The 17280-nt window shown below is 47.9% G+C and overlaps 2 protein-coding genes across 2 annotated transcripts; both read right to left on the minus strand.

Moving 5' to 3' along the window:
* Positions 1 to 42: 42 nt before the first annotated feature.
* Positions 43 to 2083, minus strand: LOC311316314 (calcyphosin-like protein; the record flags this gene model as incomplete). The annotated part of the gene is made up of 5 exons (XM_084447156.1): positions 43 to 457; positions 683 to 892; positions 1295 to 1472; positions 1878 to 2004; positions 2065 to 2083. The coding sequence occupies 5 exons, from the start codon at positions 2081 to 2083 to the stop codon at positions 353 to 355; spliced, it is 639 nt and encodes a 212-aa protein (XP_084303282.1). The 3' UTR covers positions 43 to 352.
* A 2818-nt stretch (positions 2084 to 4901) lies between these two features.
* Positions 4902 to 7461, minus strand: LOC311316316 (uncharacterized protein; the record flags this gene model as incomplete). The annotated part of the gene is made up of 3 exons (XM_084447158.1): positions 4902 to 5252; positions 5637 to 5755; positions 7173 to 7461. 3 exons carry the CDS (start codon positions 7459 to 7461, stop codon positions 4902 to 4904), a joined length of 759 nt encoding a protein of 252 aa, XP_084303284.1.
* Between the last annotated feature and the right edge of the window lie 9819 nt (positions 7462 to 17280).

Below are 17280 nucleotides of genomic sequence, written 5' to 3' on the forward strand. Positions count from 1 at the left end.
ACATCTACCTCATTGTGTACAAACGTTTTTAATAAGGTATTTTCTTGTAAATTGTAGTAAATAGTTGTACTAATTGATAAGTGATCAGGCACATTTACACTCACGCACACACAGACATACACCAGTGTTTGCCATGTCTCTCCTATGATGTTTTTAGCCCTTTTTGCTTTGAAAATGTAATTTATTGCTATATATATCTGGAATATGTAGGGGTGGGACCTATGCCCACCTCCCTCGTTCTCTATAAAGCACATTGTGTTGCCTCTGTGTATGAAATGCGCTATACAAATAAAGCTTTGATTGATTGATTGATAAGTGATCAGAGGCGTGGGGAGGCGATTTCAAATGCCCTCTAACCCAACTTCCAGGCGTTCCTCATCATAGTTACAAAGTAGACGTCGTCATCAATGGAGGCGCTCACTCCGCTGTAGTAGTTTATAAACTCCTCCTCCGTCACCTGTGGAGAGGACAGTGTCATGAAGCACTTGAACCCTACAGAAGCTAGAGAAACTCATCCAGGACACAAGATTTCATGTTAAACGTTGGCCGGTAGGTAGCCTAGTGTTTCGTGCATCTGAGTACTGATTGAAAGGTTGCTGGTTCAAGACCGAGCCAGACCACTTGACAATCATTAGCTACCGTTGTGCCCTTGAGCAGCAAGGTATGACACATGTTCATGTACCTTGCCGTCTTTGTCGTTGGGGGAGTCGAAGCCGTCCAGGAAGGAGAGGAACACCTGCTCCTCGGTCCACTGGCCGCTCTTGTATTTGGGGTGCTGGGTAGCGTTGTACACCCCTCTCAGGTCCTCCACCGTGACCACCCCATCAGCAGTCCTGTCCAGCTTCCTGAAGGCCTCCGAGATCACCTGCTTCCTGGAGCTCGACATTGGAGGCTGGTGGAGACGACCACGTTCACAGAGAAAACGCTTGGGCGGTTATCAGACTGCTCGTTTACACACTTCTGTGTATTTTAGCCTGTTCACTTACAGTATGGGCCGTTACACAAACATATTTCACGAGCTTGCTCGATCGTTTCGTTGAGAGGGGTCAGGGAAGAATTTTTACAGCTCACTTTTCTGGTCTTGGAAACTGTTTTTTTTTTTTGCTTCCCTCTGGAATATGTAGGGGTGGGTCGTATGCCCACCTCCCTTGTTCTCTGTAAAGCGCATTGTGTTGCCTCTGTGTATGAAATGAGCTTTACAAATAAAGCTTTGATTGATTCATATGGGGAAATCACTATTAGCCTACTTACAATGCATACATTCTGGTTAGGACGTTGAATCTACAGTACCTACCCTCAAATTCTCCAGAAACTCATTGAAGTCAACGGTGCCGCTACCATCTTTATCCATCAGTCCGAAGATCTGCTGGGCGTCCTCTCTACTCAGGGTGACCCCGTAGGTGTCCAGTCCTCGGAGGAACTCCGCCAGGTCGAGTGACCGGCTGCCATCGTCATCCATGATGCGGAACGTCCTTCGAGTGGGAGAGAGGACCGGGTTTACCGTAGCCTAGGGCTTTATACAAACGAGCACTGTAGGCCTAGACAATGGATGAATAGAGATAGATAGATAGATAGATAGATAGATAGATAGATAGATAGATAGATAGATAGATAGATAGATAGATGATAGATAGATAGATAGATAGATAGATAGATAGATAGATAGATAGATAGATAGATAGATAGATAGATAGATAGATAGATAGATACGCCTAAATAAGGGATGATATATATATAGATACACCTAAATAAGGGAGGGATAGATAGATAGATAGATAGATAGATAGATAGATAGATAGATAGATAGATAGATAGATAGATAGATAGGCCTAAATAAGGGATAATTTCATGGGAATAAGTTGAGGTGTTCTACTCGCCTTGCCAGTCCTTTGATCCCAGCAGACCCCCTGGCCAGACACTGCTGTCTCAGGGCCGTGAGAGGGTCTGTGTCCCGGGGGTCTGTGTCCCGGGGGTCTGTGTTCCGGGGGTCGGTGTCCCGGGGGTCTGTGTCCCGGGGGTCTGTGTCCCGGGGGTCGGTGGTCCGGGGGTCGGTGGTCCGCTGACTGGTGCTGCGTGACGCCATTTGATGTCTCTGAAGTTTCACGCACGTGAAATTAATTGACAATTAATGAGTAAAACGCAAGTCATTTCCATTTTGACCAGTTTCCAAGCATATTACAGTAAGATAACCAAATGGCAATTCTAAGTGAATTGGGTAATAATGAGTTCAGACCACAAGGAAATTGCAAACCGTTTCATATCGCTTAAGCTTGAAGTAAAATTAAAATACTTTACCTGTAAGTCTATCTAGTGTCTCGACGCACTGATTCCGCGATGAGCTAAAGAACAATCAAGACTGAGGAGTCAGTTGCCAGGAAACATGTACACACAGACACAGCGCACTTTCATAATTCATAATATTACAGCCTCAAACATCATGTGAAACCTATGGAATAGGCCTATACAACCAAACGGACGGTAGGCTACAACCGCAAGGGAAAAATACATTTAACATAGGTGTTCTTACTATAGGGTAGTTACTTACTAACTATAGTTTGTTCGTCTTCTCCAAAAAATCTCGTTAGTGTGCCTCGTATGGAAAGCGACAGTACTACACCTTTATGGTCGTAAAGAAAGCTGATGCCCTACCCATGATCTCAGGTGACTTCATCATGTGTTCCTTTGTGTTTCTCAGACAGCTCCAATCAAGGTGTTCTAAATGAATTAAACATATTGTGCAGAAAGAGATGTGTATGGTGACAACAAACCCCTTTTAAACGGTTAATATTTATTCAATAGTCATTCAATATAGCATGTCAGGTTAAAACCCTTTTGGCACAATTGCTCAATGGATAGTTATCTTATCCTGCATTTCCATCTAAATAAATATCCATACACCTTAATTTACTTTCCAATAAATACATACGACATATTCCACAATGAGATGCACGGCATCCTCTCTCCTCGACGCCCCCGCCCACCTGACAGCACAACAACAAAAGTACGTCTTATAATTTACACCAACAGTAACATACTGAACGGATGCAATAGTTTGAGGTTGAACTCAACATGATAAATTAAATGTAGTAACAGAAATATATTCTATAGTTCAAAGAATTCTGATATCCCACAGTCCCGCGTGATAAAGGATGGGGATTAGATCTTAGATGATTAAGCACAATACATTAATTATTGTTATTCAATCAGCACCTTTAACTTTCATCCCTCTTTACATTCACCAAGACTGAACATTTGGGAGCTCTGACACATCCCCATATTAGTGTTGAGGAAACAATCGCAGACTTTTGAGGTCACCAGATGTTCATATTAGTGTTGAGGTCACCAGATGTTCATATTAGTGTTGAGGTCACCAGATGTTCATATTAGTGTTGAGGTCACCAGATGTTCATATTAGTGTTGAGGGTACCAGGTGTTCATATTAGTGTTGAGGGTACCAGATGTTCATATTAGTGTTGAGGAACCAGATGTTCATATTAGTGTTGAGGTTACCAGATGTTCATATTAGTGTTGAGGAACCAGATGTTCATATTAGTGTTGAGGTTACCAGATGTTCATATTAGTGTTGAGGAACCAGATGTTCATATTAGTGTTGAGGAACCAGATGTTCATATTAGTGTTGAGGGTACCAGGTGTTCATATTAGTGTTGAGGTTACCAGATGTTCATATTAGTGTTGAGGAACCAGATGTTCATATTAGTGTTGAGGAACCAGATGTTCATATTAGTGTTGAGGAACCAGATGTTCATATTAGTTTTGAGGAACCAGATGTTCATATTAGTGTTGAGGGTACCAGGTGTTAATATGAGTGTTGAGGGTACCAGATGTTCATATTAGTGTTGAGGGTACCAGGTGTTAATATTAGTGTTGAGGAAACAGCCATAGAAGTTTGAGGGTACCAGATGTTCATTAGTGTTGAAGAAGCAACCATAGAAGTTTAAAGTTCAAGCTGAGGCCCCAACTTAAAAAGGAACTCTAGTTTTGGCAACACTTGGAGGAAGATTAATCTCAGGATTATGGGTAAAGTCTTTTTTAACAAGGTCTCGGTTGATACAAGCTTCCCATGGAAATTGAAAGATGTGAATCTGTGTTTTTGCTGGTCTGTACTTTGATGCATGCCCCTAAGAATAGCTGATTTCAGGATGGATAAGGAGAAATGTTTAGATATTTGTGAAATGTGGTAATTTTTAGCCGCGGTCAGGAATGAAGGGACTTGTTTGTTGGGTTTTCTCTTGTGAGGGATAGTTTCTGCGTTGCTAAAATACTATACAAAGATGGGCATCAACTCGAGTCTGGAAACTAATCATTTTTAAAATCTTAGTTCCTGTGGTTCTTATGATATGTAGATATGTAGTAACACATTTATAACTAGTGCAGAGGATTCGATTCTTTGTCATTTTACAAATTGATAACCATTCAACTCAATATAAATTTATATAAATACAAAGCAAATACAAAAATAACATGCTGCTCGACAATGATATTGTTCCAATAATCACAGTGTTTCTGAATAGCTAAGGAGAAATTCACTGTCAAGTCTTACCACATTTCATTTTGTTGAATAGAAAAGTGTTTCTTGTAGTATCGTGATACATAAACAGCACAGTTTAAGTGTCCTGGCGCTTGGTGGTCGGAAATTGTTCCATGTGGCCATTTTGATGACGCCAAGTCTACCACGACCACCTCCCTAGAGGTGAAGCCGTTGGCCTGAACGCGTTCCATGGCGTCCCCCCTCACGCTCTCCACCGACGCTAGAGGAGGTCTCCAGACCTCTGGCGCCACCACACTCCCACACGTTGGACCAGGAGGTCACAGGCAGCCACCGCACCCCGCCTGAGGTCAGAGGTCACACCGAGCCACCGCACCCCGCCCGAGGTCAGAGGTCATACGCAGCCGCACTCCTGCGCCGACACTTCCTGGATGGTGTGGTATCTACTATTATTATCCAGGAAGGAAATATCCTCCTCGTACGTGATTGGCCGGCAGCAGGGAGTGTGCACGGCGTCCTGGTCTTTCCTGCCCTTCTTGACGAGCCCCGCCCTCCTGACGTGCTCCAGGGTGATGTCATAGTTGCGGCGGCGTGCGGTGCAGCGCCCGCTGCAGTAGCGGAACAGCAGCGTCTCGTCGCTGTCGTAGCCCAGGCCCAGCTGGCTCACCGTCACCTCCAGCTCGTGCAGGGAGCAGGGCTGCAGCCTCCTCCTGGCCCTCCTGGTCCGCCTGGTCTGGCTCTCCTCCTGCACCTCCTCCCGGCTCTCCTCCAGGCTGTCCCTCTGGGCCCTCCTGTCCTCCAGGCTGTCCCTCTGGGCCCTCCTGTCCACCAGGCTGTCCCTCTGGGCCCTCCTGTCCTCCTTGCTGTCCCTCTGGGCCCTCCTCTCCTCCAGGCTGTCCCTCTGGGCCCTCCTGTCCTCCAGGCTGTCCCTCTGGGCTCTCCTCTCCTCCAGGCTGTCCCTCTGGGCTCTCCTGTCCTCCAGGCTGTCCCTCTGGGCCCTCCTCTCCTCCAGGCTGTCCCTCTGGGCCCTCCTCTCCTCCAGGCTGTCCCTCTGGGCCCTCCTCTCCTCCAGGCTGTCCCTCTGGGCCCTCCTGTCCTCCAGGCTGTCCCTCTGGGCCCTCCTGTCCACCAGGCTGTCCCTCTGGGCCCTCCTGTCCTCCTTGCTGTCCCTCTGGGTCCTCCTGTCCACCAGGGTCCCGATGACCCGCTGTAGCTCGCTGTCCGTGAAGCTCTGCAGCAGCCTGGAGTCTGAGGGCGTGGAGGGGAGGAGGGGGCGGGGGGGGGTGGAGGAGGGGGAGGAGGAGGGGGGTGGGGGATCGGGGGGGAGGAGGGGGAGGAGGACGGGGCAGAGGGGGACACAACTGTCAGTCATGTTTACATCTAAAGTGTTATCTTGCCTGAATTGTACACACATCATGCCACACACACCACACACACACACACACACACACACAGACACACACTCGCATACACACTCGCATACACACTCGTATACACACTACACTCTGCACTCTCATGGTATACACACTGACTGCACTACTTTTGGGATATTGTTCTTCGCTGATCCTTTTTTGCACCAGAATTTTGTACTCGCTCTTTACTCTGTCCTGTCTTTGTCCTGTCCTGTCTTTACTCTGTCCTGTCTTTGCTCTGTCCTGTCTTTACACTGTCCTGTCTTTGCCCTGTCCTGTCTTTGCACTGTCCTGTCTTTGCCCTGTCCTGTCTTTGCACTGTCCTGTCTTTGCCCTGTCCTGTCTTTACACTGTCCTGTTTTTGCACTGTCCTGTCTTTGCACTGTCCTGTCTTTGCCCTGTCCTGTCTTTACACTGTCCTGGCTTTGTCCTGTCCTGTCTTTGCTCTGTCCTGTCTTTGCACTGTCCTGTCTTTGCACTGTCCTGTCTTTGCCCTGTCCTGTCTTTGCACTGTCCTGTCTTTGCACTGTCCTGTCTTTGCACTGTCCTGTCTTTGCCCTGTCCTGTCTTTGCACTGTCCTGTCTTTGCACTGTCCTGTCTTTGCACTGTCCTGTCTTTGCACTGTCCTGTTTTTGCACTGTCCTGTCTTTGCTCTGTCCTGTCTCATCCTGCACCCTGTCCAATGTTGTCTCCATGTTCTGCACCACGACCCAAAGCAAATTCCTAGTATGTTGAAAAACTGCATGACAATAAAACGAATTCTGATTCTGAATTGTGAATTCAACTTGAGTAGAAGAGAAGAATTGTACGCCTGATGGTCAAGTCAGCCTTCAGATAAATGAGCAGAGTTTTTTTCCTGGTTAAAATAACTGTCAGGGAAAACTCAGCCAATGACAAGCGAATAGGGAAGCCGGACCATCAACCATTTTATTCGAGCGGTTGCTTGCTACTTCTAAGCCTTCTTTCATCCAAAAGGAGACATTATGACTGATTCCAACGTTAGCGCGCATTCTCTAGGTCACTTTCAGCAACACCAGCTCCTTGTAAATGTATTTCCCCCACGGGGCCAGATGGTGAACAATGAGGTGTTAAGTGACTGAGGAGTGATTGTATAACATCATAAAAAAAGCAGGTGTTCTGTAAACAGGCCTGTGGGTGTCGAGAGGGAGGGAGTCATCCTGCCGTCACTCCTCACACACCACCTCGTCCAGAGAGGCTGGACCCATGCCCGGTCAACACCGGCCCGTCTTACATTCTGAGAGGAGAGACCTGACGCTCTCGGTCTCTCTGGCAGCTCTGTGAGGACCACCCAGCTCAGAGGAGAACGACGACCATGATGAAAACGACGATGGAGACCACGATGAAGGTGACGGCGTCGGCATCAACGGCGGTGGTGATTTTAATGATGATGATGATGATGATGATGACTCTTCCGTCCTGGGCTGAGGCCGTCTGGCGGTCGGCATGTTTCTAGTGAGGAAGATGGACATGGCGGCGCCAAAGAGCATGAAGGCAAAAGTCACACCTTTCCATAACTTCATCTTAGAACTCGAAGGAGCATTGAAACTCTGCCAGGGAGAGAGAGAGAGAGGGAGAGAGAGAAAGAGAGAGACAGGGAGGGAGGGAGAGAGAGAAAGATGGTTAGACACATCAGCACGTCTCGACACCTGTACTAATGTAAACCATTTACTGAAGTTCCAGTAATAAGACAATTTGTCCGTCATACCTGTGGTAATTATGACTGATTTTGGCGAGGGGTCGTTAGCGTTGGGGCGAGGGGGTGTTAGCGTTGGGGCGAGGGGGTGTTAGCGTTGGGGCTATTGTAGTGTGATGTGATAAAGGTGATCCACTGAAAGGAATTTGGCTCGTCCTCTCCCTGCTGTAGACTGAACAAGGACATAATTGTCGTCCTTCAAATCTGTCCTTCAAATCCGTCCACCTCTGTGACCTCACTTACTGTACATTTACTGTACCTCCCAACTCAGCCGTTTCTCTATGAGGGCTTCAGGGTAGCTGGCAGCGGGCGGCTTACTGCTCTAAACAACCGCCGGGCTGCTTTCCTCTGTGAAGCGGAGCAGCGGCAGGGTTGTGATGTGAAAACCCAGGTTACTTGTTGACACGTGAGAATGTGAAGAGAGCTGTAAGACAAACGCTCGGAAAGAGAGGAGGGAGAAATCCCCCCGAGAGGAATCTGTGAGACACGCCTGTGTTTGATGTGTTAAGACAGCAGGCACTTTTAGATGCGTGTAGGTAGGTAGGCATGCCCCCCTCACCCCACCAACTCACCCCCTCACCAACCCCCCCCCCCCCCCACACTGCAGCATAGTGGTTGCTGCTATGAGTTTAAAAGAGTAACACCACATGTCTCTTTGCTCTCAAAAGAGCCTTTTGGGATGTTTTACAAGCTCATTTGTTCATTTAGTTTGTTTTATCATGACCAAGCAGCACGTCCCCCCCCCCTCCCACATCCCGTTCCCTCCCCCCCAGGTCAGGATACGGTGGAGCAGCCAGGGCTCAAACTCAATCCAGACCAGCGTCCCAGAATGCTTTGCCAGACTAGATAAAGCGCTGTGATGAAGCATGATATGCATGAGGGGTGATGAACGCTCACTCGGTTACATCAAGAAATGATCAGAGGTGAAGACAGTTCAAATCCATGCCCTGAGCTAGATGGGTCCTTATGTGAACCGATCAAACGGGATTCCGATCCAGAGCGATAGATCAAACAGCTAGTGGGCTGATACTGGCTGCCGTGCCGAGAAATAGTTCTCATTCTGAGGTCAGATGTTGCCATGAATCAAAATACATCAAAAGTGTGTAAATCTTGCCTCGGGATTTTGCCTCATGACTGAAGTGGGTCCTTGAAAATTCAATTTAAATCTGCAGTATGTAAGATTTTAAACATTTCTTAGTGTAGACTACACTTCTTTTTGGCTATTATTATTATTATTATTATTATTAGTACAGTAGTAGTAGTAGTAGTAGTAGTAGATAATAATAATAATAATAATAATAACCACCAATACCACCAATAATAATATTTATTATTATTATTATTGTTATTATTATTATTACTAGCACCATATCATAAAATAATACTAATACTAATAACCTTGGAGGTGTGGCTACACCTGGTTCAAAGCGTGTGCGAATGAGATCCAATCAGCGACAGCAACATTCCTCTGTCCTCATGGGAGGCCACACCCACCGATTCCTCTGTCCTTACCGGAGGCCACACCCACCGATTCCTCTGTCCTTACCGGAGGCCACACCCACCGATTCCTCTGTCCTCATGGGAGGCCACACCCACCGGCCGTGAGACTGAGGCAGACAGAATTACTGCTGGCAGATGGAATTTTCCCTCATGGCTAACTAAGTTACATACTTCAGCTTTGATGTCGCCAAATGATTCTCCCTCCAGTCAGATGATGAGTCAGTTCAGATGGAAACACTGGGATTGTGTGTTTTGGACCAGGACCAACTTGTCTCTCAGCTCTCTCAGTTTGTTTGTGCTCTGAACATGATAACCACTTTCTAATTTTTAACAGATTCCGCCGATGAAATGATAGCTGTAACAAATGGGGATATAATCGTTTTATTATGCTATTTATACGCCACATATATTTAAAACACAGCACTAGAGTTCTAGTTACATCATATCACACGAAAGACCCGCGGGCTGCAGCAGAATCGATGGCTCAATCAGTGGCATCGTCTGACAAAGTTTTAGGGAGAAATGTTGGAAGATTATAGGGTTATGATCATCATAAATCGTTCCATCTGCAGTCCAGTTCCTTAAGCCAGGGAATGAGATAAGCGGTCCTCACAAAGGTAGGTCTGACCTTCATGACCAGCCAATCAGGACAGACATCCATCCGTCACAGTAACAGACTGAAATAAACAGTTTGGGGGGGGGGGGGGGGTGGGGGGGGGGGGGGGCAGCACTGCTTTCTTAGGAACCACCATGAACAGACTTGTATTCAGCTAACAGGTGCTCCAGTCCTCCGGCACCAAGACGCTACCGTCCAGAGAGGACAAGCTACAGGTCACTACCGTCCAGAGGGGACAAGCTACAGGTCACTACTGTCCAGAGGAGACAAGCTACAGGTCTCTACCGTCCAGAGGAGACAAGCTACAGGTCACTACTGTCCAGAGACAAGCTACAGGTCACTACCGTCCAGAGACAAGCTACAGGTCACTACCGTCAAGAGGGGACAAGCTACAGGTCACTACCGTCCAGAGGGGACAAACTGCAGGTCACTACCGTCCAGAGGAGACAAGCTACAGGTCACTACCGTCCAGAGACAAGCTACAGGTCACTACTGTCCATAGGGGACAAGCTACAGGTCACTACTGTCCAGAGGGGACAAGCTACAGGTCACTACCGTCCAGAGACAAGCTACAGGTCACTACCGTCCACAGACAAGCTACAGGTCACTACTGTCCAGAGGGGACAAGCTACAGGTCACTACCGTCCAGAGGTCTTCTGCTTAAGAGAAGGACCCCAGAACGCCATTGTTGGGGTCCTGTCTTGTTTGGCTCGTCAATCAAGACAGGACCCAGAAACGCCCTCTCTTCTGTGACAGTAGTCATAGCAATCTCATACTACAACTGTAACCGTGTTACCCCTTCTTAAAAATGGCGAAAAGAAAGGCAGAAAACAGAAGCTTTACGTTATGTAACGTCTCACTGTGATAGAGACACCTGTGTTGACCTAGCCGGCCGCTGTGTTTGCTCTGTTCCTGTTCATTCAATCCTGTCTGCCTTCTTGCCGGCCTGTCTGCCTGCCTGTCTGTCTGTCTGTCTGCCCGCTGTCTGTCTGTCTGTCTGCCTGTCTGTCTGTCTGTCTGTCTGTCTGTCTGCCCGCTGTCTGTCTGTCTGTCTGCCTGTCTGTCTGTCTGTCTGCCTGGCTGTAGGACAGTCAGGGTTTTACAAGCTTCTCTACTGAGAAGATGGAGCACCAACACTTGTGTCTGAGGGCGTATTCACATATGTTAGTGCACACCATTGATGCGCACCAAAAGCGAAAGTGATAAGTGCATATTCAATGTTAAAGCAAAACTTATTTGGGTCCATATTAAAATTTTAATTTGTTCAATGTTGGCCCGCGACTTTGTTCGAGTTTTAAATTTTGGCCCACTGTGTATTTGAGTTTGACACCCCTGACCTAGGTCATCACCCTGGTCATCACCCCGGTCATCACCCTTTCCCCCCAACAAAGAGCTCCAGCGATAACTGGGAGCGTAGATTAGGATTTAGAATAGGGATTAGTTAGATTTAGATAGGACACAGTTAGCATTAGAGCACTAGCATAGGATTTATGCTGGAAAGCGCATTGTGTTGCCTCTGTGTATGAAATGCGCTATACAAATAAAGTTTGATTTGATATGTTGTTGTTATTTTGTTTATATTAAAGTTGTTGTTACATCGTTCCCCCACCCTCTAGTTATTATTGTCCACATTCATTGATAAGGCGACAGTAGGGCCACCTGGTGATGAGGGCCAGACCCTTTAGTTTAGTTAGTTAAGAACATAATGTTAGTTTAACTCTATCTATAGGATTACAGCCCCCATTCAATTCATAGCCCCAGTTACAGCCAGTGAAATGCAATGACGTTCATGAAATGAAGGATTTTCTAAGCATACGGTGCAACACCTTAAGAAGCTCCCTCCACTGTAGATCTATCTTACAGTTGTATGAATGAGTCATTTGGACCCAAGCACCAGAACACCAGAACACCAGAACATAGTCATGCTCTTCTGTGATGGAGAGAACAGATCTGGTTTATTATATTTAACAAAGTTCTTTGGGGGTTAAAGGTTAACCTGGTGGTTGAATGTGATGCCCGTAGACTTTAGGCAACGTGCATCATTTTATTTTATTATTTAGTCATTTTAATTTATTTCAAAACATTTTTTCTAAGCCCTAAATTAAGCCCTAAATTTCCCACTTAAAAGGTCACCCAAACTATCTGGGACGCGCTATGAGGAGAGCATGTGCAGACAGCGTATAAAACCCAGAAAGGGTGTCCCACCACACCCTGCGAATCCTTTAAAGATGGCTCCCCCATTCTCAGACTAGGCTCTTGTTCAGTTCAAAGTTCAAAGACCTCCGCGCATGTATGTACTGCACAATATGTGTGACGGAACAAAATTTACATTGTTAGACTATAAGTGGGTCATCTGCCGTCATTCTGCTAAGCCGGCTGAGATTTGAGCGCAGCGTACGTCTGCTGCTCCTCCTCATACGGCCCGGGGGTGTCTGTGTCACCGGACATGTCGGAGACCGAGGAGGCCGTGGGCTGGAGGATGAAGACCAGAGCTGCGGTGACAGTTTTGTGACCGGACGAGACTTGGGTCGGCACCGAGAAGACGAGCCTGGTCTGTCAACGTCATCATGGATGAAGAAGTCCTTTGTGAGAGGAACAGCAGATGTTCTCGGTCAACGGATCACTTGTTGTAGTTTGTATGTATGTCTATTATCCATGATGACACTTGAGCCCCCCCCCCCACACACACACACACACACACACACACACACACACACACACACACACACACACACACACACTCCAGTATGATGCAGTCGAGCAGTTTTGTGGTTGATTACAGTTGACTGTAGTACTTCCATTACATTACATTTAGTCATTTAGCAGCTACTCGCCAGAACTCACAAGTGCATCTCCCTCCGAGTGACTAAGAGCATAAACTTGTGCAAGAGTAGCGAAATATAAAAGTATATAAAATTGGATGTTTCTTTCCCCCAAAATAACTCAACGGTTTCATCCAGATCCTATGAGGTAGACTGACATTGGTATGAGGTAGACTGACGTTGGTATGAGGTAGACTGACATTGGAATGAGGTAGACTGACATTGGTATGAGGTAGACTGACATTGGTATGAGGTAGGCTGACGTTGGTATGAGGTAGGCTGACATTGTTATGAGGTAGACTGGCATTGTTATGAGGTAGACTGACATTGGTATGAGGTAGACTGACATTGGTATGAGGTAGACTGACATTGGTATGAGGTAGACTGACGTTGGTATGAGTTAGACTGACATTGTTATGAGGTAGACTGACATTGGTATGAGGTAGACTGACATTGGTATGAGGTAGACTGGCATTGGTATGAGGTAGACTGACATTGGTATGAGGTAGACTGACATTGGTATGAGGTAGACTGACATTGGTATGAGGTAGACTGACATTGGTATGAGGTAGACTGACGTTGGAATGAGGTAGACTGACATTGGTATGAGGTAGACTGACGTTGGTATGAGGTAGGCTGACATTGTTATGAGGTAGACTGGCATTGTTATGAGGTAGACTGACATTGGTATGAGGTAGACTGACATTGTTATGAGGTAGACTGACATTGGTATGAGGTAGACTGACATTGGTATGAGGTAGACTGGCATTGGTATGAGGTAGACTGACATTGGTATGAGGTAGACTGACATTGGTATGAGGTAGACTGACATTGGTATGAGGTAGACTGGCATACTGTAGGTCTGAGGTAGACTATCGTCTGGTCCTCTCTCTCCCTGGGGAAACGCTCAGTTCAGAGGGGGAGTTACAGGCTTGGGGGGAAGGGGGGCGGGGCGGGGGTTTCCGGCATCACATAACGTCTGATAATCCCGGCCTGTTACGCAATCTGAGGGTGGTTCCTGAGGAGAGTATCTAGTGTATAACACAACCACATGTAAATATACGTCATTATACCTCAACCCCCCCGGGATTATTTATTACTGAATAGCTATAGCATGTACATAACACACACAATTTTTATTTATTTATATCCATATATATGTACATAATCCATCCAGAACGGTATTTATCTTATCTTTATACTGTATAGAAATGGTACTTATTGTGTAAATGTGTAACTTGTAAATTTGTAATTTGTAAATTGAGTATTGGAGTTGATCTGTATTGAGGATAATCTTGGGAGCTGGCAGCAACATTTCACTGTGACTGGACAGGGACATTACACCTGACAAATAAAGATATCTTGAATCTTGAGAACCAGAACTACCGACCCAACAGGGGCCCAACTCCGGTCCACACACACACCCACACACACACCCACACACACACACACACACACACACCCATACATACACTCAAAGTGTATCAGTATGTAATAGCGTATCACTGTATCAAACACAATGTAGGACACCTACTGATTCTACTTCCTGGTTGGAGTGAGTGGGGTGGGGGGGGGGCGGGGCTTCTCTTCTCTGCCTTAAAGTCGCACTGAAACGGACGTTTGAGATCATCTAACTTCCGTAGTTTGACGTATTTCTGACGCAAACAAGCTATGAGGGTGGGACATGCGTTTGGAGGAACTTGATTGGAACATTGACAAGTGGACGGGTTTTAAGAACTTTAGACAGATTCGATAGAAGGATAGCGTTGATTGACGGGTGGATGTCGTGAGATTATTGGCCTAAAATCTAAGGTACCTGTTGTCGTCATTGCACGTGACCTACCGTTTTCCAGGAAGTAAGAAATTATATACTTTCATATAAGATTACAACAAAAGTAGAATTTTGTCATTTTTTTGGCATACATCGTTGAATAGGTGAACACTATGACCAATTATGTGAACCAAAATGGGACAGAATGCTTTTTTCATTTCAGTGCGCCTTTAAGAGAACGTCAGACCAGCAGGAGGTGCACAGAGGAGCTGCTCCAAAAGATCAGTCCTGGATTAGCGCTAATGCCTGCCGCTTTTATCTGCCGTCACGTGGTTTAACACCTGGGATCGGCAGGTTGAGATGCGCGGCCTGGCCATGCGTGTGTGTGTTGTGTGTGTGTGTGTGTGTTAATCTGACAACCTTGTGCTGGGGTTAGGACCACCACGAGGGAGAGGAGGTCACGCTGACCGGCTCTGAACCCACCGCCCCTCAACCCTGGGCCTGCGCTAGCCTGGCTTGGCCAGCCTGGTCACATGAGCTCACATTCAGTTTCCCCCCGTAGACCAGTCTGGTCATCCAACCAATCAAACACAGTCCCAGCCGACCCTGATATTGGTCGGGCCAATCACAACCGACTGTACCCACTTGATAGGACGATACGATGACTGACTCATGCTTCCTTGCTCTGATTGGTTATAGGTCTATCCAATTGCGTCCAGAGGCGTTTTCGGTCTGACCGTTGATAACGGCACTTGGGAATCGAAAGTAAACGCAGGATTCCCAGAGCCTTGGCATGTCTGCGTCCCGGGTCGGGTGTGGGCGTGCTCGGCCTGCGCTGCTTCTGCGGCGAGGGCCCCTTGGCGGGCTGACAGGTAGGCGAGTAGCGCCAGGCTCCAACGATAGCCTCGGGAGTCGGCGGGGTGGCAGGGATCCAGAACACCCAGAACACCGACACTTCTCTCCCCGGCCTCGGCCCTGGCGGTCGGGCTGTCTACTGGCCGCACCGCAGGCGAGCCGGCGGTCGGCCCTTCAACTGCTGAGGGATAATTGGACCCAGACGTGTCGCTTCATTGCCTTCGAGAAGAAGCCGAAGCCGAAGTCTTCCACAACGCACCCCCACAGCTACGGCTTTATGTCTGGCGGTATTACGCAACAACGTCTAGTTTTGTTAACCCTGTTGTTAACGGGTTTCCTCTGTCCGAGCTGGACGAGCAGCAGGTGACCGGCGAGGAGACGCACCTGTAGAGACCCCAGGTATGACCTGTAGAGGGACCCCAGGTATCACCTGTAGAGGGAGCCCAGGTATCACCTGTAGAGAGACCCCAGGTATCACCTGTAGAGAGAGCCCAGGTATCACCTGTAGAGAGACCCCAGGTATCACCTGTAGGTATCACCTGTAGAAGGACCCCAGGTATCACCTGTAGGTATCACCTGTAGAGGGACCCCAGGTATCACCTGTAGGTATCACCTGTAGAGGGAGCCCAGGTATCACCTGTAGAGGGACCCCAGGTATCACCTGTAGAGGGACCCCAGGTATCACCTGTAGAGGGACCCCAGGTATCACCTGTAGGTATCACCTGTAGAGGGACCCCAGGTATCACCTGTAGGTATCACCTGTAGAGGGAGCCCAGGTATCACCTGTAGAGGGAGCCCCAGGTATCACCTGTAGAGGGACCCCAGGTATCACCTGTAGAGGGACCCCAGGTATCACCTGTAGAGGGACCCCAGGTATCACCTGTAGAGGGACCCCAGGTATCACCTGTAGAGGGAGCCCAGGTATCACCTGTAGAGAGACCCCAGGTATCTCCTGTAGAGAGAGCCCAGGTATCACCTGTAGAGAGACCCCATGTATCACCTGTAGGTATCACCTGTAGAGGGACCCCAGGTATCTCCTGTAGAGGGACCCCAGGTATCACCTGTAGAGGGAGCCCAGGTATCACCTGTAGAGGGACCCCAGGTATCTCCTGTAGAGGGACCCCAGGTATCACCTGTAGAGGGAGCCCAGGTATCACCTGTAGGTATCACCTGTAGAGAGACCCCAGGTATCACCTGTAGAGAGACCCCAGGTATCACCTGTAGAGAGACCCCATGTATCACCTGTAGAGACCCCAGGTATCACCTGTAGAGGGAGCCCAGGTATCACCTGTAGGTATCACCTGTAGAGAGAGCCCAGGTATCACCTGTAGAGAGACCCCAGGTATCACCTGTAGAGAGACCCCATGTATCACCTGTAGAGACCCCAGGTATCACCTGTAGAGGGACCCCAGGTATCACCTGTAGAGGGAGTCCCAGGTATCACATGTAGGTATCACCTGTAGAGGGAGCCCAGGTATCACCTGTAGAGGGACCCCAGGTATCACCTGTAGAGGGACCCCAGGTATCACCTGTAGAGGGACCCCAGGTATCACCTGTAGGTATCACCTGTAGAGGGAGCCCAGGTATCACCTGTAGGTATCACCTGTAGAGGGAGCCCAGGTATCACCCAGCAGGCATTAAGGGAGGTTAATCTGAGACGAGCTGAGCCTGGCAGCGACGCCCAGGGCTCAGGGTGTTCCGGCCGTCCCAGGTGAGCGTGGCACAGAGGAAACGCCGGGGCAGGACGACCCTCCTCATCAGTCCTTCCTCGGTTCCTGGTGTCTCTCTCTCCTCCTCGCTACGCTGGAAGACCACGCCCGAGGGGAGGCAACCTCTGAGGTGTTTTTGAAAGTGTTAACATTAGAAACCTTAGGTTTAAGGTTTGGGATTCATTCAACCCACCGCTGGAACCACGTTCGATTGTAGACGCATGGCTGAACGTGAGACGTGTTGATTACCTCCCTGAACAGGCAGCTGGTTGAGACCTGGCTGCAGATCACACAAAGTTTATGCACATCCTCAAAAAGAACGGATGACCCGAGCCGCATAAATATACCGCTTCACCCCATAAACGTGACATTT

Source organism: Borostomias antarcticus (genome assembly GCF_949987555.1).
Source record: "Borostomias antarcticus genome assembly, chromosome: 12".
NCBI classification, from domain to species: domain Eukaryota; kingdom Metazoa; phylum Chordata; class Actinopteri; order Stomiiformes; family Stomiidae; genus Borostomias; species Borostomias antarcticus.